Genomic DNA, 22,989 nt, shown 5'->3' on the forward strand with positions numbered 1-22,989 from the left:
ATGGAGGAGTAGCACTGATCATTCAACTCCCAGATACCCTCAAAAGCAATCCCACTAAAGACAAATCTGAAGCAGTTGCTGCACGAATCAATGTCAACTTTGATTTAACCATAGTCTCATTATACTTACCACCTAACCAAAACATAAGCTACGCTGAATTAGAAGAACTAGTGATCCAGCTTCCCAAACCCTACTGTATCCTAGAGACCTGAACAGTCACCATCCGCTATGGGGAAACCATAACCTGGACAAGCGTGGAAAAACTATTGAAAAATTACTTGATCAACACAATCTGATAACTCTCAATAATGGAGCGCACACCTATACGCATCTTCCTACAGGATCTACCTCAGCTATTGATGTCTCTTTATGCTCAGCAACCATATACCCTCTGTTCGGATGGACTATCCACAGCAACCCACTGGGCAGTGATCATTACCCTGTGATATGCCGCATTGATACAACCGTTCCCCATACTTCTTATCGAATTCCAAAATGGATATTCTCCAAAGCTGAATGGGATACGTACAAGCAGCTGGCTACACTAGAAGAAAAACAAGTCCAACAAACACCCATAAACTTGGCAGTAGAACATATATCTAACAAAATACTGCAAGCAGCGGACAAAGCAATTCCGAAACGATCCACTAAAATATCGGCCGCCTCTAAAGTGTGGTGGAATAATGAATGTAGTGCCGCAAAAAGAGAGAAGAACAGAGCATGGAACATCTTCAGAAGGTTTCCAACAACAGAAAACCTTATCTGCTTTAGAAGGCAAGGGCAAAAGCAAAACGAGTTAGACAGACCAGCAAAAGGGAAGCATGGAGGCGTTTCGCTTCCACAATTACAAAAACGACAAAAACCCAAACAATTTGGGCCAAAATACAACGTATGTATGCAAAACATCCAAGTGTCAACTGTCCCATTCTGACTGTAAATGGCTCTGATATTACAAAGCCAGAGGAAATTGCAAACGCTCTAGTAGATCTTTCATGGAAATATCAGCTGTGGACATCATACTCGCCACAATTCCAGACACTCAAAGCACAAGCTGAAAAACACTCAATTAATTATGAATCAACATCCACTGCTGCATATAATCTCCCTTTTACAATGTCAGAATTACATCATGCTCTAGCCTCCACTAAACTCAGTGCAGCAGGGCCAGGACGGAATACATTACATAATGATAGCAAAACTTACTGAACCCGCACTCAAAACACTTTTATTGCTCTACAACAGAATATTCAAAGAAAACACTTTTCCTGACAAATGGCGGCATGCTTATGTTTTGGCATTTCCAAAACCTGGAAAAGATTCTTCAAATCCGCAGCATTATCGACCTATTGCACTCACCAGCTGCATATGCAAGGTATGGAAAAAATGATCAACGCTCGGTTATCCTGGTTTCTAGCTCGAAATAACCTTATGAATCCAGTGCAATGTGGCTTTCGTGAAGGTAGATCCACTCTTGACCTTTTGATTAAGACAGAAATAAACATCCGTGACGCCTTCGTACGCAAAGAGCATCTTGCGATGGTCCTATTTGATATTGAAAAAGCGTTTGACACTGCCTGGAGATATGGTATAATGCAAAACCTATACGATCTGGGGACTACGCGGACACCTACCACAGTTTATAAGAACTTCCCTACAACACCGCTCATTCCAAGTTCGATTTCACAATCACTTATCTTCAAAGTTCATACAGGAAGAAGGAGTGCCACAAGGATCAGTGCTAAGTGCTACCCTCTTTAATATAAAAATGAATTCAATAACACAGGACCTGCCACAAACAATATCCACTACCCTGTATGCCGATGACTTTAGTATCGCCTGTCATTCGCCTAATATGCGAATGGTAGAGCGACAGCTGCAATGTGCAATCAACAAAATAGCAAAATGGGCCCAAAACAACGGTTTCGCTCTCAACCCAAAAGACTGTCGGTATACACATTTGCAGGAAGCGTAATCTACATCCACACCCAGAACTTCGACTAGAAAATCAAATCATACCAGTTGTCCCTAGTGTCCGCTTTCTTGGTGTGATACTGACCAAAAACTCACCTTCCTGGAACATATAAAAACACTTAGGATTACCTGTCTAAAAAAGCTAAATATTTTAAGAGTTCTATCAGGCACAACATGGGGAGCTGACCGATACACACTATTACAATTGTACCATGCGCTAATACGTTCACGTCTAGACTATGGTTCTCTGTTTTATAAGCTCTGCTAGACAAAGCGCTTTACGCTGGCTTGATCCTGTGCACCACAGTGCTCTTCGTCTTGCACTGGGGGCATACCGTACATCACCTGTCCACAGCCTATATGCTGAAGCACAGAAACCTCCCTTCAGCTACGCAGACAAATGCTTTTACTACACTATGCAGCAAAACTCAAAGGACATCCAGACCATCGCACTTGGAACGGACTTTTCTCCTAAATGGGTAAACCTATTCCAAGCGTATCCATCAATCAATCCACCAACCGGGATAGCTCTTCCGCATTGCAGGCCGATTGCAAATTGACTTTAGTAAAATACAGCCCACTGCCTCTCATACAGTCCCACCTTGGACATGTATATACCACCGTGTAACTTTTCATTGACAGTCTGGGGAAAACACACCCTGTCTCAACAGAACATACTGCAAATGTTTGCCGCATTGAGAACCCACGACGGCCAGTACACACCAATCTACACAGATGGGTCTAAAACAGACAACCATGTTGGTGCAGCAGCAGTATTTCCTAACATCACTTTGTCCAAAAAACTTCCCATTGAATGTAGCAGCTATACTGCAGAACTCTGTGCACTCCACATGGCCTTAAACTACACACTCTCAAGAACTAAACTGCACAGCGTTATTTATACCGATTCCATTAGTGCTATCCAAGCCATACAACGCAATACAAAATATGATAACCCCTTACTTAAACAGATCTGGAACACTCTGACCAAATTAAACCAGAATAAACAACAAGTTCTGCTATGTTGGATTCCTGGTCACGCTGGAATCCCTGGAAATGAACAGGCCGACCTAGCTGCCAAAACTGCTACCAATCCTATAGACCAATCCTTCACTACACCTGCATCTGACTATAAGTACATTATAAATAAACGATGCCTTGAAAAATGGCAACATATCTGGCAGAATCAAGTCAACAATAAGCTACTTGGCATAAAGAAAGGTCTTAAACCATGGAGATCTAGTATACGTGAAAACCGACACGAAGAAGTTGTACTAGCCCGATTAAGGATAGGCCACACGCACCTAACACATCTTTATTTGCTTGCAGCCACTGATCCGCCAACGTGTACAAACTGTAACACCCAGCTCATTGTCCATCATCTACTTATTGATTGTCCCAAGTACAGTACTGAGCGACAAGCTATGTTTACCTCATTTCCAACGGCGAACACCTCTCTCAGCATTTCTGACCTACTTGACCTACTAGCAGACACACCACATGTGACCAAAATATTTGACTTCCTCAAACAGATAAAACTATACAACATGATATAATTCTGAATATCATCTATACAGATAGAACTATGTATCTTAATATCACCATAGCTAGGCGCATTATGGCCTTTGCTGTCCTTGCGCCGTAAAGCCCCAAAACAAACAAACAAAACAAACATTCACAAACTCTTCGTAAAATGGCCCATCCCATTTTATGCATTGTACCACCTACAGCATTAACTCTCCGATGAAACCATTAGATGCACATAAACAACATATACAGTAATTTCATACGGAACTTTTCTTGTTTGAAACCTAATATCAATGCATAAGAGGCAACCACACTATGTATATATAATTATATTGAGTATATGATTATTTTGAGTGAACATATTTCGGGCTTGCTGCAACTGCTCCATTCTGGACCCAATGAACTGTGGCGGTTAAATTGGATGTTAAAAATTACATCAGAAATTGTATTAATTACTGTATTTCAAGTACGTAAAGTAATGAGAAACTGGTCTATTTTTATTTATTTTTTTAGTTCAATGATAGCATTCATTCTATTTGCTATAGGTATAGGTACAGAGTTCATTACACTCCATTTGCATAGGGATATTGACAGAATTCACTCCCCTTGCATATTTTGCCAATTGGATAATCTGGCACTGTTAATAAAGTTACGAAGATGACTGATGCAACATCCATAGCAGAACTAGTGACAGAGGTTAGATCAGTAGCCGATTAGGATTTATTTGCCATACATTGAAGCTTAATCCATTTATGTGTGAGACAGCTGGCGTAGTAATTATATGTAAGTTAATCAATAATTACAAAAGTATTAGTTGATTGACCTCGGATTATCTTCATTATCACATACTAAGTACAATGCACTGCTTTTTTTCTTCTACTCTCATTTGAATGACTTCTTATGACGTCAAAGATTTTACTTCGTGTACCGCTATCCTGCAGCGAAATTGCTTCTCTTAGATGGTTCATTTGATTGCCACTCAGGAAATCTCGATCGTGGTGGACATTTATCCAGACGTCTCCTGAAAGTAAAACAGTAAATCATATGACTACTTGAATATAATGTAACATTATGATATACATCATTATTTGAATTATGAAAGAAAAAGAAGGCCGATTTAATTCTGATTTGCAGGTTCAAATTATCATTGTGGACTGATTTCAGAATATTAAACAACTGTAGTCGTCAATTTAACAGACTGAAAGATAAAAGGCACGCATTAACTATCGTATTTAACAGTAATGCTTTTAGTATCTTTTATTTATTGTTTCTTTTTTCTAATTTATTCTGATGTTAGTAGATCCTTGGTCATCTGCTAGAGTGTAAGTGAAAACAAGATGTTTGAAAAGGCAGAGGAATGTTCTTTGCTTTCCACTATACTTATACTACATCTAAATTGCAAATTGACATCCGGAATGACAACACTCACCTTCGATCAAATTATAAAGCATAAAAAAATAAAATGAACCAGTATAACTTGTTTAATTAACAAAACTAAGATTTTTATTTCCTGTTTAGAATTTCTCTTTCTCAAAGCAGGACTTGGAACATTATAATAATCAGCCAACAGATGTGCACTTGACTACTCATTTCCAGACACCAAGTTTAATACAGAAGAATGCTGTAGTATAAATTATTCATATCTTCCAACGTTAATATTTATTAGACATAACAAGAAATGGTGTAATATTCAATCCTGTAATAATATAATTAATATTAATAATACATATTTAGCCCTATTACATGGTAATGAATATAAATATTGATGGATTTGTGTATAAAAGTGGCATAATTATATCGGTTGGCTTTGTGAACTGACATGGCATGAATCATTGAAGTTAGAACGGAACTATTGGAATTTTCTCTTTTCTTTACTACTAAGTGGTCCGTGATGGTTTTAATTCACTGCAGTATGATGAACGTTTACAACAACGAACATATGCAATTGTAATTTGAAGTTGCACCTGCATTTGATACTTGACAATACCTCCGAAAACACAATAACAAAAAAATTATAAAATAAATAAATAAAAAGATAATTTTTAATTTATCACATACTTCAGTTTTAGAGTTAAATTTGACCCAAGCACAACGTCGATACATTGCCTTTAGATGATTATTCCTATTAGAATGGCTAAGTGATGCATCGCCGCAAAAGTGACCATCCAATTTCAGATATTTGAACTTTATTAAACTCTCCGCCTCGTGAACATTGTTCGGGAATTTATTTAAATAAAATTTATATGACCAATATATTTCAATCCAGCATTAGTATCCAGCAAGGTAGAGTTCTGTCCAGTTAAGAGAGCCCAAAGAATATTTCAGTCCACTATAGTCCCTCTTGTGAAATTGAAGTCCTCACACTTTCCACCGATTATAAAAATTTCCTTGGATCCTGCACATTTTATGATATTGCGATCACTATCCGCTATCGATTTCATCATTGTCATGTCCTTGATAGTGCTTGGATTCTTGATGAGTACCAGGTCAAGGACCTTTTGAGCCCCTAGTACTTTTTCTGATCTGTTATGCTGGAATGAAATGTGATATTCCTAATAATAACCATTCAGTTGATTTAAAATAAGTGCTCCTAGTTGACATATTGACGCCTCACGATTTACAGTCTATAAGAGTTCAATGCCCTCGTGGGCAGCGCAGTTGGTAGGACTCGCCGCTCTCCCCACACGGGGTGGAAAAGACCTGAGTTCGAGTCCCGTCGATAACGGGAAGAATTTTTATGGGCTTTTTCACAACGTGGCTGAGTTAGTCGGTCTCAGGCGAGGGTATCGTTGTTTTTTCTCCCGAAAATTCAGGTTTTTTGTCCAGCAAACAGAAAATCGACCTCAGAACACACGCAATTTACAGACACTATACAAGGAGCAATATGGCCTTAGTCGCCAATGCTCCTAAAACCCTACAACAACAACAACAACAACAAAAAGAGCTCCATAACGAAGCATGACACTTGTCTACCAATTGAAGTGTAAGAGTGACATCCTTTCCTCACAATCGTTTGATTTGCAACGTACTCCCACTATTATCTTTCGTTTATCAGTAGTCATCTCAAACCACATAGACTGAACATCCATTTGGGTTTGATCAGGTCCCAGAAACAATTTGGTCGCTTTCAGGCTGCTTTTGATGGAAGCATTAAGAATTGTCGGTGAAAATCTAATAAAATCAACATACTATCTGAGGTAAATCCACTCTTCTCCAGGTTAAAACTACAGAGTTATTTTCAACTCTTTTGAGAGTACTAGTAACACCTATCTGAAAGTTTTAGCAAAGAGAACAACGCATTACAAATAATAATAATAAAAAACAATTCCTGGAAATTTCAGATGTAATTTTTACAGAGTAATCAATTAGTTTTATATTGTAATCATTAAAACTGTTTTCTAGCTTATAGAAATTAAGAAAATTAGGAGACTGGTAGCCTATTCTTACCATTTTTGATGAAATCTCCATACTGGAATTTTAGCTCCAAACCAACACCGTAGTTTAACTTTTCACTGCAATCCATTTCTTCTTTCCACACTTTTGCTAAGCGTTCAGCATCAATATGCCATATGTGACCTAACCAAGGCAATAATAATTGTTTAATTTCAATCTGAAAATTGAATCAATATGTAATAAATAAACATGTTCAGAATACAGTTCATAATGACCCGAGTTCGAGACTTTCTAGATTTTAATTTGTGTTACTAAAATAAATTGTTTTATTAGTCTTTTGTATTTGGCAAGTGTGATATACAAGTATTTTTTTCGACTCTGACAGATGAGGACCATAAAATTGTGATTATGTGCAATAACATTCGTATTCAATTTTAAGAAGAACACGCGCCTTTTCGTAATCTATTATTATAACCAGTTTCGCTCTTTGTAGTAAGAGTTTTTTTTTTTTTTTTTTCTCAAATAAAATTCTTACGCTTTACTGGGTTTGATTTCGATAATGGGGATTTTTTGCTCCCACTTATGTTCAATGTAGAGAGAAATACAATACCGTTATGCACGATTCTGATCAAGTTTGCTATATCTTTTTAAATTGCACATTACCTGAAAAGGCGAATCCGTTATATATTTAAAAATCTGAGATGCCCCCAAGGACAGCTGTTTCCCAACTTGCTGGCTTCTCATCAGTTAGCAGGTGGTCTCTATTAAAGAACGTATGCCGAACCATAAATACAGTAATGTATTTTTCATAAGCGGACAGTCAAAAGGTGGATGGAAGTTAGAACTTCCATTTAAACACATAACGACCATTATGTGTTTTCTAAGCCACTAGAACCAGGCTGCGTTTTCCATGCGCAATACATTATGAATATAGTAACTAATTAATGTACTCGTACAGTAGTGTAGTTGCATATTTTATAAGTTGAACATTGCTAATACATTATAACAAAAATTATTATTACAAATTATTACAAAATTTAAAAAAGAAAATTTAAATGCATAGCGTATTCGCCTATTGGGTGATGTCACGCGATTTAAAAAGATATTGGCATCTTAGCTTTAACCGTCGGTATTTGTCTATGGTAAGACCAAGCCTAATTGATTTTTGATGGGATCAGAATGTAACCCGCGATCTGAGTAACGCAGTAGTTCGCTTAACATCTGCTTATAGAAATTTTAAAGTTCTTACCATCCTCTCCATCATAAGAAATACTTGTTATATGATTCGCTTTTGGTAAATAATCCAGAGGATTGCAGTTGCTTAAACAAATCTTCTTAGCTAGATCTTCTTCCACCCCTTGGCTAACTATCATCTGGTAAAATTTTTTTAAGGCTTCTCCATTTTTCAGGACTTTTTGTATCTTTTCTACTCCTTCCGTTATCGTATCTACCTGCTCAGTTTGATATAAGAGTTCTCCGCCTAGAAGAAATCAGAGATAGGTAATAATAATAATAAAAAAACATAAGGGAAAAGATTGTTCTTATCCACATAATCTACCCTCCAAAAAATATTCGGGAATCTTTCGATTTCATATTGATCACCTCCACTCCCTTCAATAGAGCACCAGCCCCTTTTAACTTCTGTGACACTCATCAACAAACGATAGACTGTAGCAATTATAGTCTTTTATTCCCCCTTCACAACAGTTGAGTTAGCGATGTTGGACGCGTTCGTCAGGCTCCCACCCGAGTTTCCAATTCATCTGAGAGGCGTTCCATGAGGTTGAAATCGGACTCTGCTCATGCCATTCCAATATTTATCCACCAACCATGTCAGGATTTTAATGGTCCACGTTAGGTTTAATAACATGGAGTGGAAGATTTAAAAGTATAAAAAAATTAAACTTGCAGTTAAAATATTGACAAGCTAAGTCCGCATCAGTAGAACAAGCCTTTTGAAATAAAAACTTTCGCCTAAAAGCTAAAGGTCAATCTCAGTCGATAAATAAAAGAACAATGGACTTTTAATTTATCAACTGATATATATCAGAGATTGAGACCACAATTTGAGGGTACATCATATATTTTAAAAAGAAAATAGCTTCTGTTAATACAGTTACATAAATTTACATGCAGACGCACAAATTATCTTGTCTTCCAGTTGCATAGGACTCATAAAAGAGCTCTTCAGTCAGCATTGTACTTATTTAGTTTAAGACGCGGGGGGGGGGGGTGTTTCCTTGTGGCTTGCTATGGCTTATTTGTCCGCACGACATACAGATTGACCAGTGGGTACACAACTTTTGTAGACCTAATACATAATAACTGATACGAACTAGCGCTAAAATGGTAACTACATTTTAACTACTAAAATGGTAACCTTGAATTAAGCATGTACTGCCGTTCAGCAGAGAAGTTTGTACTTAAAATGAAAAAAAGTAATAAAGTTATACAACTTTGCCCTCTGACACCTATTAGGGGAAGCAGGGATATTTTTTGCAATATATACTGTTCATGCTCAACAAATATATAAACTTATTAGGTACCGATTCATCTTGTGAGTTTTCAGTTGCGAATACGGCAACTGGAAACTCACAAGATGAATCTGTACTCACAAGATGAAGTAGAATAAAGAGATCTGGTAACTACAGATGGATAACAGATGCTAGGATATTAAGTTCGGAAAAATAGTTCTGGAATGTGCCACCAATAAATCTTGTCTGCGAAAAACTAATTTAGATTCGGATCTAAGGATTGAGCACGAGAAAGTATTTGGGCAGAGAGAATTCAATCAAACAGACTTAATTTTTGTACCAGGACACAACATCGGGAGGGAGGAGGGCAGGATCTAATGAATGGTTGAATCAGAAAAGGGACTCTACAGTAACACATCTTGGAAATGTTAAGAGGAATAAATTGACTGGCTGGAGGGGAAAGCTGTTATGTTCGTAATTTTGATTTTCGCCTGAGAATTAAAAACTCAGCTGTATACAGTAGCTTGATGCTAGTTAAAATGTAGACTTCTCATTCTCTTGGGGAAGTACTGAGTTTGGCTATTTATCTAAGTTGTAAGAAAAAGTAAAGAATCTAGTACAGCAATATGCATATTAGTCTTCATCTCACATCACAACTGTTATTTTCATGTCTTTCTAACAGATATCTAACAAGAATGAATCTGTTAATGTTTAGCGATCAAAGCCATACTAACCAATCCTAGTAATGAAGATAAAAACTCATAACGAAGTTGTTTCTTAATTATTAAAGTTTAATAATTTTGAAGTTTCACATGATTACAAAGGTCTTAAGCTGATAATCGAAATAGCAAACTAATATTACCCATTGCTTCTACAAGCTCAAGAATGTCTGCTGGTCCTTGTCCTTTCAGGCATTGAAGTGTCTCTACTACTTCCAATGAGTTCCCGATCATCTTGCCAAGGGGTGTTTCCATGTCAGTTATGAAGGCCGTTGCTTTCACACCATTAGCGGTTGAGGTTTCAACCTATAGATGGATATAATTATATTATCAAGACATCGTTAATAACGCCTCAAGCATTCAAAGTATTGTTTTACCATCTCATTCTCTAACACACACACACACACACACACACACACTGGATGTCTACTTTTTTGTATTACGCATTTCTATATAATATCGGTATAAAAGTTGATAATAATTATATATCGATTAAAATTTTTCTATCGAAACAATAACTCTTAGTTCTATAATTACTGATTTTAAAATGGAACTAAACAATTAGTTTTATCTAGAGATAGATAAAACTAACTAGAGGTGTATAAAATTTTGTCTGTTATTGCATCAAAGCAATTAAAACTGTTACGTATGGGTATGTTGTCAGTTCATTAAATTTGTATTGAGTGGTCGGTTTGCTTGGTTTGCTGGACTAAAACACGAATTTTCCAGGAAAAAGTCATGCGAAAATCAGCCGAGACCGACAAACTCGGACAAGAGAAGAGAAGAAAATATTTGTATATCACAAAACAACTCGACGTTTCTAAATGTTTCAATTATTCTGATTTTAAGGTTTTGCACCCGAGGAACAGAAATCCAGGGGTTACTTATTAGCTAAGGAAGAGGAATTAAAAGTGGTTCAGACGAAAAAGACTTAAGGGTTACGATTCAGTCAGATTACTGCATATTTTTCAAGCAGTAATCGAGTGACTAGGAAGGCCGATGGCCTCTCTATGATATATAGGACCTCCGCAAAAGGATGCCATTGTCCCTTTATATAAGACGATGGTGAGAGCGCATTTAGAATATTGTGTTCAGGTCTGGAGGCCACACTTGATGAAAAACATAGAGCGTTAGAAACGGTTCAAAGAAGAACAACCAGACTGGCGAGGGGTGTTAATCGCTAATCGATGTCCATAAAGAACAACAAGGAAGGCGCGGACTGCAAAGCATAACAACTAGACCTGATTAAGATATATAAGCCACTGAATGGAATCAGTAAAATTAACGAGGAATTTCACTAGTAGGAGAAATAAAGGTCACAAATACAAAATTTTAGGGAATAACAGATGGCTAGATATCATCAAGTTTACTTTCCGGCAGGGTGTTGTAGGTCACCGAAATAAATTTCTTGCCACAATAGTTGAGGCGTAGAGTTTGGTATTTAGGTTGTGAATGATTTAAATATTTTTTTAACTTTTAACTTTGTTTATTTGAAAATACAGAAAAAATCCGCTTCCTTGCATTATTTAGCCATTCTGATACTAATACCAATACTAACTCTTCAAACCTGCAGCTTTTGTGTTCGGAAGAATCTGTAAGATCGGCATCAGTATTTAAAAGCGACTTGCTTCTGATGGATGGCCCTCGTGGGGAGTACAGTTGATAGGATTTTCTTCCACTCCGAATGGAAAAAACCTGAGTTCGAGTCCCATCAACGACGTGAGGAATTTTTTTGGACCTTTTTCACATCGTGGCTAAGTTAGTCGGTCTCAGGCGAGAGGATCATGATATTTTCTTCCGGAAACTCGTGTTTTACTTCCAGCAAACAGAAAATCGACCTCACAACACACGCGATTTACAGACAGTATACGCGGAGCAATATGGCCGTAGTCACTGATGCTCCTAAAATCCTGCTACTACGACAATCTAATGGATGAAGTTTGCAGAGAATCTTATATTCCGCTTGTAAGCAATTTTTTTGAAAAATACACCGAGTTAGGAATTTTTAAGCTTTAAGATTTTTACAGTTTTTGAAGCTTTAAGATTTTTACAGTTTTTGAAGCTTTCTTTCTGGCAAATCTTGCTTTTAAAAACGAAATATGCATTTTAGAAAAATTCTCTCTGCTAATAATGGATAGTAAGGATTTGTGTCCTTTTTTATTTTTGAGATAAATCAGACATAAGTTGTACGTCTTAATTGATTTCTTTACTTTGGAGAAAGTACAGTACGAAATATTTTGGTTTTTAGACACCGATTTTACACCAGAACACACATTAAATGATTAAAATCAGTTGAAATTTGGAACTTTACTTATTCACTTGCCATTTTTTTTGCTAACTCTGTTGCATCTTTTCTTGTTTTCATAAATGCTGCTTTGCCAACCTTTACGTCAAATACTAATGCATTGGGTCCTTCTGCCAGTTTCTTCGATAGAATCGAACCTATTAAAATATGAGCCATAAATTAATAACACTAAAGTTTTAAAATGAGTTTTAAGTAGTGTTCCAAGGAAAATTAATTTTTTTTAATTAGATTGATGTTATCTTAGTCCTGAAAATTTCCTGTCATTTTACCTACAATTCTTTACTTGTCAACAGTTTTTCAGTTGGTTTGGCATTATAAACATTGTTCACTTACTGATTCTATACAATCTTCGAAATAATCTTTATGTGATGGATTCAGCTAATACTAATACCCTTGTCTGTGACTCCAGTTTATTTAATTTTCCCGGTTGAAGTTTAATTATTCCTTGAAATTTTAGAAAGAATTCTTTAGAATTATTTGACTTGGAGAACTTAAACTTCCCAAACTCAGGACATATGTTGCTCAGGAAGACAACGAAATAATTAAATACGATTTTAAAATCATTTTCTTAGCTTATATTTAAAATTAAATTGAGTTGATTAATAAGAGGTAAAAGACTTTCCTATATGAGCTTAAACACGGAACATTGAATTTGTTGTTCACTTAAGGAATAAGAAAGGTTTTTGAATTTTGAGACGTTATAGCATGTAATATTGTTTTCCCTCCTCCAGAAGAAACTGGCTACAATTAACAATTTTAAATTGATATTATTTTAAAGGCGGTTTTGTTTGTCGCTCATATACGTATGTATAGGTGTGTGTTCACAGGCCAGTTCTATGCTGTGTGGACTGAAAAACCCTGAAACTCAGTCGGGCTAAAATTCTACTCTTTCCTCTTGACGTCGGCTAACTAGAACCTTGATTGAAGACAACGTCAGATTTTTCCAGTCGGTGTAGAGAGGACAGTGATTATAACCACTGTTTAAATCACACCGATGAAGAGCCACAACAGTTTGTTCTATACAAAAGAGGATGGATGTCGCCAGAGATCATTACTTATTGCCACTCCTAACTCTGTGGAGCGTCTTTTCGCCACCATGCTCAATATGGCTATAAAATTGCATTTTTTAAGGTAAGTTTCTTTTGAAAATCTGGAATATCTTGATAAAAGTGCAGTGCAATTTGATTTTTCGCAACCAGATTCTGTGACACTATAAATTAAAGCCGAATTCAGTGAGGAATTAATGACAAAATTTAAAAAAAAAATAAATAAACAAACACGTTATCACTTAAACGACCCTAAAATTCACTCATATTAATTTTGTGGGTTTGTATTTGCACGTTGTGCAGGTGGAAAAACCATAAAAAAATTTTAAAAATTGTTACGGTCATCGAACCCACACCTCTTAAACTAGTGGCAGACAGTGATGTAGTGCACTTGACAACAAGGTCACCAGGTTTTCCGTGGACAAAGGTCGGAGAATTAGGCAAATATTATTAACTTCCACCGTTCCTCGTTGAAATTAAGCTACGCATAATTCGATGAAAGATTTGGAGAGTACGGATTGCACTTGCACTGGAAACGTCAAGGAAGACGCCGCACACTGACTGACTGAAATGGGTTTAAAAATCCACGCTGCAGTATAGGGACAAGAAATTCATATGGTACCAATATGGTGCCAATTCTAAATTTGAATTATTAAATCAAACAAATGAATGATGTGAAGAGCGAACATTTCTTCAATGTTCGATCGGCTAATTAAGAATTCAAGGAATTCTTAGTTAGCCGATCTCGGAAGAAGGATTAGAGTTTACCAGTAAGTTATTTATGGTTTTTCAGTCCTCAAAACATGCAAATCTGTCCGGGAACACGCATTTGTACATAATGCATGACAAACCATATAGGTGGCATACCATGACCAAAATTTGTCGATGCTCAAAAGAAACTTCAACCAACTGGACCTTCTTTTAAGTGGTACTGAACGCCCGTCAGGATATTGTAGATGTCAAGTCAGCTCTCTAACGTTCCAACGCTTGAAACAAGAGAAAATAACCAACAATCTAACATAGACTTTGCACTACAGTTCTTTGCTAGAATGGAAGAAGATTTGGAATTGCAAGATATTGTGATCAGATGAATTTCAGTATTATTAAAACTCACAATTGTATATTATTTGGTCAGAGGCAAATCCTCAAGGAAGTCTCGAAATTCTCTCCCTTTATGATAAGAGAGAGAGACCGTATGGTGTGAACCCGAGGCCAATAACCTCAGACCATTTTTTCGAAAAAAAATCTAATCTGTTTATTTTCCTAGATTATTTCACAATCACTCAGTACATCTTCGGATTCAAAAAGTCATCAATACATGCGCAGACACATGAAAATAAAGATTTCATTTCAAAACAAAAAAGGATTGGAATGGTGTGAAGATAGCAACTGATTTCTTACCTATGATTAAAGGCATGCTTCCAACGGTGCTAGTAATATCTCTTGTGTGATACATTATCCTGTCTGCTGGTACGAGTTCTTCGGTCTGACCTACGATGGTCAGTCCAATGTCTTCTACACGGTGTACGATTTCTTCCTTAGTAGAGTTCACGTTGAAATTTGGTATCGATTCTAGTTTGTCAAGTGTTCCTCCCGTTAGGCTCAAGGATCGGCCACTAATCATTGGAAACTGTTCGATTAAAAATAGGAAATAAAAAACAAATTGCTGATAAACTTATTAGGGATAAAATAAAGATATATGGTGTATAGGCTGAATCGTAAACAATTACAAGCAGTTTTCTCGAAAACTAATAGAGCTAGGCTTACGCTGTTTTATGAACTTCGTGAGCAGAGAGTGTACTTTAATTGCGCACTAAAAGGCACTTCGAAGCGCTCAAATAACGAGGTTAGGGGCTTAATCAAAATTTTTAAAATGATACAAGGGATAAACAATTAAAATTCTGAAAGCTCTCATAAATGAGTATTATTTACTTCAACAAGTTTTTAATGTCTGCTATGGTCGTTTTTAAATATTGTTGCTGACCAAATTATAATTTTTTTGAATTTACAACTACTGTTTTTCAAACTGAGCGAATTCAATAACTTCAGAAGAGGGAACTTTGACAGTTTAAGGCGCTGTATGGTATCTACTAATTGTGGGGATTTCTGAGTGAGGGTGAATACCTTTAAAGCAATAATCGCATAAGCCATGAACGCATATATACCATTAAGGAAATATAGCACGAGGAGGATGCTGAGATGGATGAATACGGAGCTGACCAGTCTAATAGAGCAGAAAAAGATAGTATGGGAAAGTTAAAGGGCGATGAAAACTACTGAAGCATACAAAAAAAAAAAAAAAGCTACAAGTTGATCTGCAGCAGTATCACATTATGGTTAGGGAGGCCAAGGCTGCGTATGAGAAAGCACTGGCCAAGAGAGCAAAGAATGGGGACAAAGAGTTTTTCATCTATGTGAGTACAAAGAATAAAACGAACCAGATGTGACCCTTGTGTAAAGAGTGTGTCTTAGAAAGCCTTAGATAATTCAGCTAATGTTTCTGATGAATTGAACAGATATTTCCATCGATTTTTACTGACGAAACACCACGCTGAGGAGAGGCTGTGCGAGTGAGGCTGAGCCATATGAAATTAGTGATTTCGGAATTACAGTTTAATAGGAAAACTTTCGAGTCTAAAAGCAAGTAAGGCTCCTGGAGTTAACGGCATATACCCAGTAATTTTTGAGGGAAGCGGCCAGAGAGTGTATTTTATTTGCGGCTAATTATGAAGGTATCACTGGATTGGAGAGATTCCCTTGGATCGGAGAAGCGCCAACATATCGCCAATACTTAAAGGCAGTTCTAAGAGTGAAGTCAGTAACGACCAGTTAGTCTGATTTCAGTGTAGGGAAAATCTTAGAGGGAAATGATTAAGAGTGCAATCTAGGAACATTCTGAAGGACAATCTAGGAACATTCTGAAGGACAATCTAGGAACATTCTGAAGGACGCATTTTAAGAACAAAATCATGTTTAACTTGCTTGTAAGCTATTTTGACACAGTTACTCATGAGCTAGATGTGGGAAACAGTTTCGACATGACTTCCTTGCACTATGTGGTTAATATTAATACTGCTACTAATACTAAATCGGCAAATATGATTAGGCACGTTTAATAAGAAACAAAAAAGTCACAGTTCACCTGGTTCCGCTGGTGGTAAGTGGTGAATAGGTGCTACGGACATTACATTGTACACATTTGCAATTGTTAAGTTTATTTAATGTATCAACAGTAGCCGTGATTCAAAGACCAGAGATCGAAGTCGTTTTGATAGATTTCTATGATGGATGTTACTTTATTTTGGAAGTGCAGTCAAACATGAAGTCCTCTAAGCAGTGAAGACACGCTCTCAGGATGCTCATGGAGTTTTGTCAATGATATACTGTACAGGAATTTTACCAGCAAGAGATAAAGGTAATTATCCCGCTGTATAAGGAAATGGTTATATCGTATGCTTGAGTACTGCAAAGTCTAGAGGTCTCATTTTAAGAACGATATAGTTTTTTGGAACGGATGCAAAGAAGGGAAACAAGATTAATGAGAAGAACAGAGAGATGCTCTTACCAGGAAAGTCTTCAGTTCTGAAAATTGCAGCGTGTAGAGACCAGGCGCCTACGAGGAGATCGAATCGACGTGTTTAATGCTTAATGGATTGAGTAAGGTCAGTTCTAATGGCATTCTTCCTTTTGCTCAGATGAGGAGAACATAAATTCAGATTGAGGAAGGATGGTTGCAGGAGAGCTGTACCTAAGTTTACCTTCAGCTAGCGGGTAGTTGGCTGTTGAACATAAATTTCCATCTGGTGTTGCGAAAGTGGTTTGTTTGAATAACTTTAAGGAAGAACTAGAGGGGATAGACTAGTGATATGGGGATAAAGAAAATGGTTGATAGCTACATCTTTTTGCTATGATTCTGGCGGTGTCTGAAATATTTAACTACATCATATAATGATTCCGTTCTTTAATGTGTTTAATTAATGTGTTTAATTTTTTACTGCTTTTTACATTTCCTTGTTATTATTTAACAGTAAACTCATATCTCTTCATTATGATTTTTAATTCGCTTTCTGATAGTCATTGACTTACAGCATTATCACAGTTTTACAAACCTACCTTCAGGCCACATGCTGCAGCTGCGGGCACAAGAACAAGACTGATTTTATCACCAACGCCTCCAGTGCTGTGCTTGTCCACTATGAGCTTCTTAATATGTGGCTTCCATTGAAAAACATGTCCAGAGTTTGTCATGGCTTTTGTGAGGACATTGGTTTCTTTATCACTCATGCCATTAAGGTAAATAGCCATAAGTAGAGCACCTACAGAGAAAGACAGCGGTTACAGACACCCATCCATGACGGAATGGAATTTTTCAGACAAAATTCAAATATGGTAAGTGAAAACTGAATCTACGAATATTTCAAAGAGAATCGGGAAGCCTGCGGCTTCTGTTTCTGACGAAGCGTATTTAACATTAAAGATCCTTTATAAATTTAAATTAAAAGGTTTAAATGTGCTTTACCCTTGGCACTTATTTAGAGGTACAATATTTCACAGTATGCCAACCTAATGGAATGTCTTAAAATATAAATTTTGATTATCACTTTTTGTGAAACAAATAGTATGGAGAAGAGGATACAGTCACGCAATATCAAATTCATATACGAGGATGACTGAAATGAAAGCAACAATTATTTATCAGGTACTTTACATCACTTCTGGTGTACAGATGGGAAACACGATGATTTTAAACCACCTTGTTTGTAAAAGTATTGTGGTTGCTGTTGACACCATTGTTTCATGATTTCTTTCATTTCGTCATCAGTATTATGCTAAAATCCTGTGAGATCATTTTTTTTTACTCTTCAAGAAACATGATACCACAAAGCCAAAAAAAATTCTTGGCCATATGGAGAATGCCAATTACTTCCCAATACAATGTCTGGATGGTTGCTGCCTTGGTGGAGAGCACAGTGGTTATGATCACCGTTTTTCCACACTGTGGAGATAGGGCATGGATTCGAATCCTCTCTCTCAACGGAGGAACTTTTACTAGTTTTTTTACACAACGTAGCACTGTATAGATACAGAGCCATTGGCATTTTCAGCCGTTTCCAATACCAATACCGTTCACCTCTGCTCAATCCAGAAAAGATAACAGATCTCTTACATGATTCACAGTAACACTTCTTCCTGGTGCACATCGAAAGACAGAATCGCATATCTAGAATCAGACTGTCAAATTTCTTTGAACGAGGAGTTGTGTCCCTTCCAAGTAATTGGGATGAAGTTTTATAACTAGATTCTCAGCATAATGACAGTTTGATATGTCTCCTTTTTTTTTGTAATTTTTTTTTGATACAGAACTAACATCTATGAGTCTCCTTATTGTAGAAGCATGTATTTGTTGAAGAAATCTTGATATTGGGACAGTTAAGGGGAGGTAAAAATTCAAAGAAAAACAGATCACTTCGGAAGGTTAGGTGTTAGGTGCATGTTAAGTGCCAAAGCAACTACGGCTGTGAGAAGTCAGTATATTGTATCTCTAGTTGAATGTATTCTTTAGTCGGTTTGCTGGATGAAAAACTGAGGTTTCATGGACCAAATGCCATGCAGCCCTCCATCAGTCACGTTGCGCAAAAAAGCTATAAAAATTTCTCGCGTCATTGACGGGACTCGAACTCAGGCCTTTTCCACCTGCTATGTGAGGACGGTGCTTAAAATCACTGCGCTATTCACGAGGGTCACTTTAGAAGGTTCTTCAATAAACTGCACTATATGTCACTGTACAGATCATCTCAATGATCTATATAGCTAGCAAAAGTTCCGAAAATAACCTTATGTCTCGTTATAGATTTCATATCTATGGACATACTGTTATCAGTCGTCCTGGGACTCCTTTTATTATGTCGTAGCCGAGTGGGCAGAAGCGTGAGTGTAGAAGTAAATCAATAAATGCAATAAACCAAGAATACCATTGCTGAACGTATTGAGCAGTCACGCGAAATTGAATCATGGTCCACTCAAAGTGCGTGTGCTACTAGCACTCTCGCTTCTGATCACTTGGCTATGCCAGGTCTTGACACAATACCAAAGGAGAAAGAAGAAGAGGAAATTTGAAAATAAGTTTTCAGGCGCTTAAACATATCGACTGAGAATAGCAGTTTATTTAACGGTTCAAAAATCGTCGCATTACAGTTAAAACTGTTAATAATATTGAAATTATCTTAGCTAAAAAGTGAGTCTTTTTTTGAATCAAACTAACTGATAAATCTACTTTTCATTAGGAAATGTTTTAATTACTTTTCTAAAATTTGCGATCATTGTTAACTGACTTACCGATTTGACATTCTTTGACTTGTTTGAAGTCCTTGATGTTTTTACTGGAAGGTCCATTACTGCATTGAACAATCAACTGGACAGCCTGTTCAATTTCTTCAGGGCTTAATTCTATGCCGTCTCTCTTTTTTTCTATGATATTTCGAAACTGCGCCATGCTGCTACGGTCTTTGAGTGCTAAGTAAGGTTAAAACAATACGCTGATATTTCTTTGTAGACGCATTCACAGAAAAAGTAGATAACACTATCAGGAAGATTTCCGCTATTTATTAATACTCTTGACGCTCCTTTAGTGATGACTAAACAAGTTTGAGAGATAGGCCACATATCCCACCCCTAAGAGCAAAACACTAATTGTCCTACTTTCATTTTACCCTTGATACACGATCCTTCTGGCCTCGTTCGATTGGATACTGATAGAGACAATAACGGCAACGACTTCCTTCGAAATTGCACATCCTGCGCGTAAGTGCGCTCTGATAACAAGCACTAGGCATAATGATGGCAAAGTTAAGCTGAAACTTTCATTTTTGAAAACGTGACAAAATTGAAACTAAATAATCACTTCATCTATTGGACATTTTATTTTCAAGCAATTTTAATTCCATTCCTCCAGAAAAGTGAAGAATTGCTAATCCTTCTTGTTTGTCAAAGTACTTGGTTCGGTTCAGAAGGATTTTTCCAAAATCCTTCTGAACCGAAGCAAGTACTTTGACAAAGATACTGGGAAGCAGCGATTACCATGAGTCCACGCCACGAGGAGGCGGACCACAACTATGTAACACGCATTGTCCTTTGTGGACTAAATCCTGTACTCATAGGCAATAGTGAAAGTCCTATGCCACGAATAACGTACCATTTAAGCCAATGGTGACAGCAAAAGATTCCGTCCCAGCACAAGGGTGAAAAGGCAGAACAAAAAAAAAAAAAAAAAAAAAGAATAAATAAAAAATAATAAAATAAAACAAAGCGAGATAATTAAAAAAATATATAAATTAAAAATAATAATAGTAAAAAAATAAGTAAAATGAAATAAATTCAAATACGAATAGAACAGAAAATTAATTAAATAAATAAATTAGTTAAAATAGGTAGAATAAAATAAAATAAAGCAATTAAATAAAAATAGAAAACTGCACTCACAAAGAGAAGGGTAGAAACCAGTGGGTGCTTGCAATCCTGTACGACGGGAGCCCCAATTCCCAGGCACCACCAAAACTAGAGTAGGAAATAATGCCAACACTTTTTATTTCATTATTTATTCAACAAGCAATGTGATTGCTCCGTTTACATTGTCAGTCAACCCTATTCCTCTTATTTACGGTTTTCGGTTTATTATAATCCTAACGCACAAGCAAGCATTAAAACGCAATATTATACACTGAGTGATCACTGAATTATGACCACGCCTATGAAAACTGAATGCGACCCGTTGACCACGTGAGTTACGAGAGTGCGGAGTTAGTCGACCTGCGCAGCATAGATAAGGTGTCAGTGGTTCAGTAGGTAGTAAAATTCCGAGCGTGATGGGTAAAAGGAAGGGTTTATCGGACTTTATAAATTACATATTGTTGGTGCCCGACGAGCTGGTGCGGCGCCTCCGTAGCCAGGTGGGAAGGAGCAGCAGCGCATAACACACGCTTCTTGATTAGACCGGGGTTCGAGCCCGTCACCACCAAATACGGAGGATGCGGAAAGGTCAGGGAATGACCACCGCATATCCCGGAGCAATATGGCCTTAGCTGCTAATGCTCCTAAATAACAAACAACAACAACAACGAGCTGGTGCCTCGATTTCCCAAACGGCTGAACTGGTGGGGTGTTCGAGAGCTGCCGTAGTTAAAGTGTATCAGGACTGGCGTCAAAATGGTCAAACAACAACCCGACGGCAAAACTGCAAAGGTCAGCTAAAGGTTGACGTTAGAGGTGAGTACCGGGTCCGACAACTCGTACAGGCGAACAGGCGCAGCACTGTTCAAGAGTTGACTACCCAATACAACATGGGCCAACCCGGAACAATATCTTGCATGACCATGCGTCGCACACTCGCACGTGTGCGACGCATGGACTATACCAGCAGACGACCCCTACGGCATCCTCTCCTAACCACGGTTCATCGGCGTAAAAGACTCGCCTAGTGCAAAGAGCATGCAAGTTGTACTTTAGAAGACTGGAAGAAGGTGTGCTGGTCGGATGAGTCACGTTACTTACTCCACACCGTGGGTGGTCGTTTACGGATTTGGCATCAACGACATGAGATTCTTGATCCATCATGCATGGTATCAAAAGTGCAGGCTGGTGGAGGCGGTTGTATGGCGTGGGGCATGTTTCACTGGCAGGAACTTGGACCCCCCGGGTGCATGTAGAACAATGTATCACTGGTTTCCGCTATCGTCAACTGCTTGCTGACTGTGTCCACCCCTCTATGTTACACTTTTTCCCGAATGGCGATGGTGTCTTCCAAGATGACAATGCGCCGAGCCATCGGGCATTTGTTGAGCAGGAATGGTTTGAGGACCACAGTTCTGACTTCCAGCATATCGATTGGCCTCCTAACTCCACCGATATCAATCCCATACTGCACTTGTGGGACACTTTGGAAAGGCATATTAGGCGTCTGGATACACCAATCACCTCCACACCTGCATTGTTGACCGCATTACACACAGCTTGGTTGGCGATACCTCCCGAACGCTTCCGACATCTTGTTGAATCAATGCCACGTCGGATAGCTGCTGTACTGAAGGCAAAAGGAGGACCTACGAAGTATTAGGTATTCATAATTCAGTGATCGCTCGGTGTATATACTGTAGAGAGATTTAGCCACACTCGTCAACAAAAGTTAAGGTATAGTCCAGTTTCCCTAATTACGGTTTATAAATTGAGCATAGATTAAGTTATTTTTAAAATGCAAATGAACCCATGGGCACGTGCATATGGTCCATCGCAAAGAGACCCTCTGATTTATTGCGGTTGAGAGCTGTCCGCAGAATTGAAACCGGACGGTAACAGGCGATAGCAGCGAGTAGTCTGAATATCCATCAGGCATATGTTTATTATCCGCTTTATTAAATTGTTTATTATCTGCTAGTATAGCAGACCACCCCCAATCCCTCACCAAACTTTTCGACCTTTTAACCTTTCCAAACAGAATTTTCGCTTTTGACCTTTTCCTCAACAACAACCTTAAGAGTATTCAGTTAATATTGTTTGTGTAA

At 37.6% G+C, this 22,989-nt stretch overlaps 1 protein-coding gene across 1 annotated transcript; it reads right to left on the reverse strand.

Moving 5' to 3' along the window:
• Positions 1 to 4,044: 4,044 nt before the first annotated feature.
• Positions 4,045 to 20,139, reverse strand: LOC150080445 (thymidine phosphorylase-like). Its single transcript, XM_090381075.1, has 8 exons — positions 19,772 to 20,139; positions 17,549 to 17,751; positions 14,837 to 15,065; positions 12,408 to 12,526; positions 10,228 to 10,390; positions 8,141 to 8,371; positions 6,946 to 7,074; positions 4,045 to 4,519 (listed from the first exon to the last, which is right to left on the reverse strand). The coding sequence occupies exons 1-8, from the start codon at positions 19,926 to 19,928 to the stop codon at positions 4,347 to 4,349; spliced, it is 1,404 nt and encodes a 467-aa protein (XP_090237201.1). The 5' UTR covers positions 19,929 to 20,139; the 3' UTR covers positions 4,045 to 4,346.
• Positions 20,140 to 22,989: the final 2,850 nt, after the last annotated feature.

Source organism: Mastigoproctus giganteus, chromosome 9 (genome assembly GCF_048544385.1).
Source record: "Mastigoproctus giganteus isolate SK-2022 chromosome 9, ASM4854438v1, whole genome shotgun sequence".
Lineage (NCBI taxonomy): Eukaryota > Metazoa > Arthropoda > Arachnida > Uropygi > Thelyphonidae > Mastigoproctus > Mastigoproctus giganteus.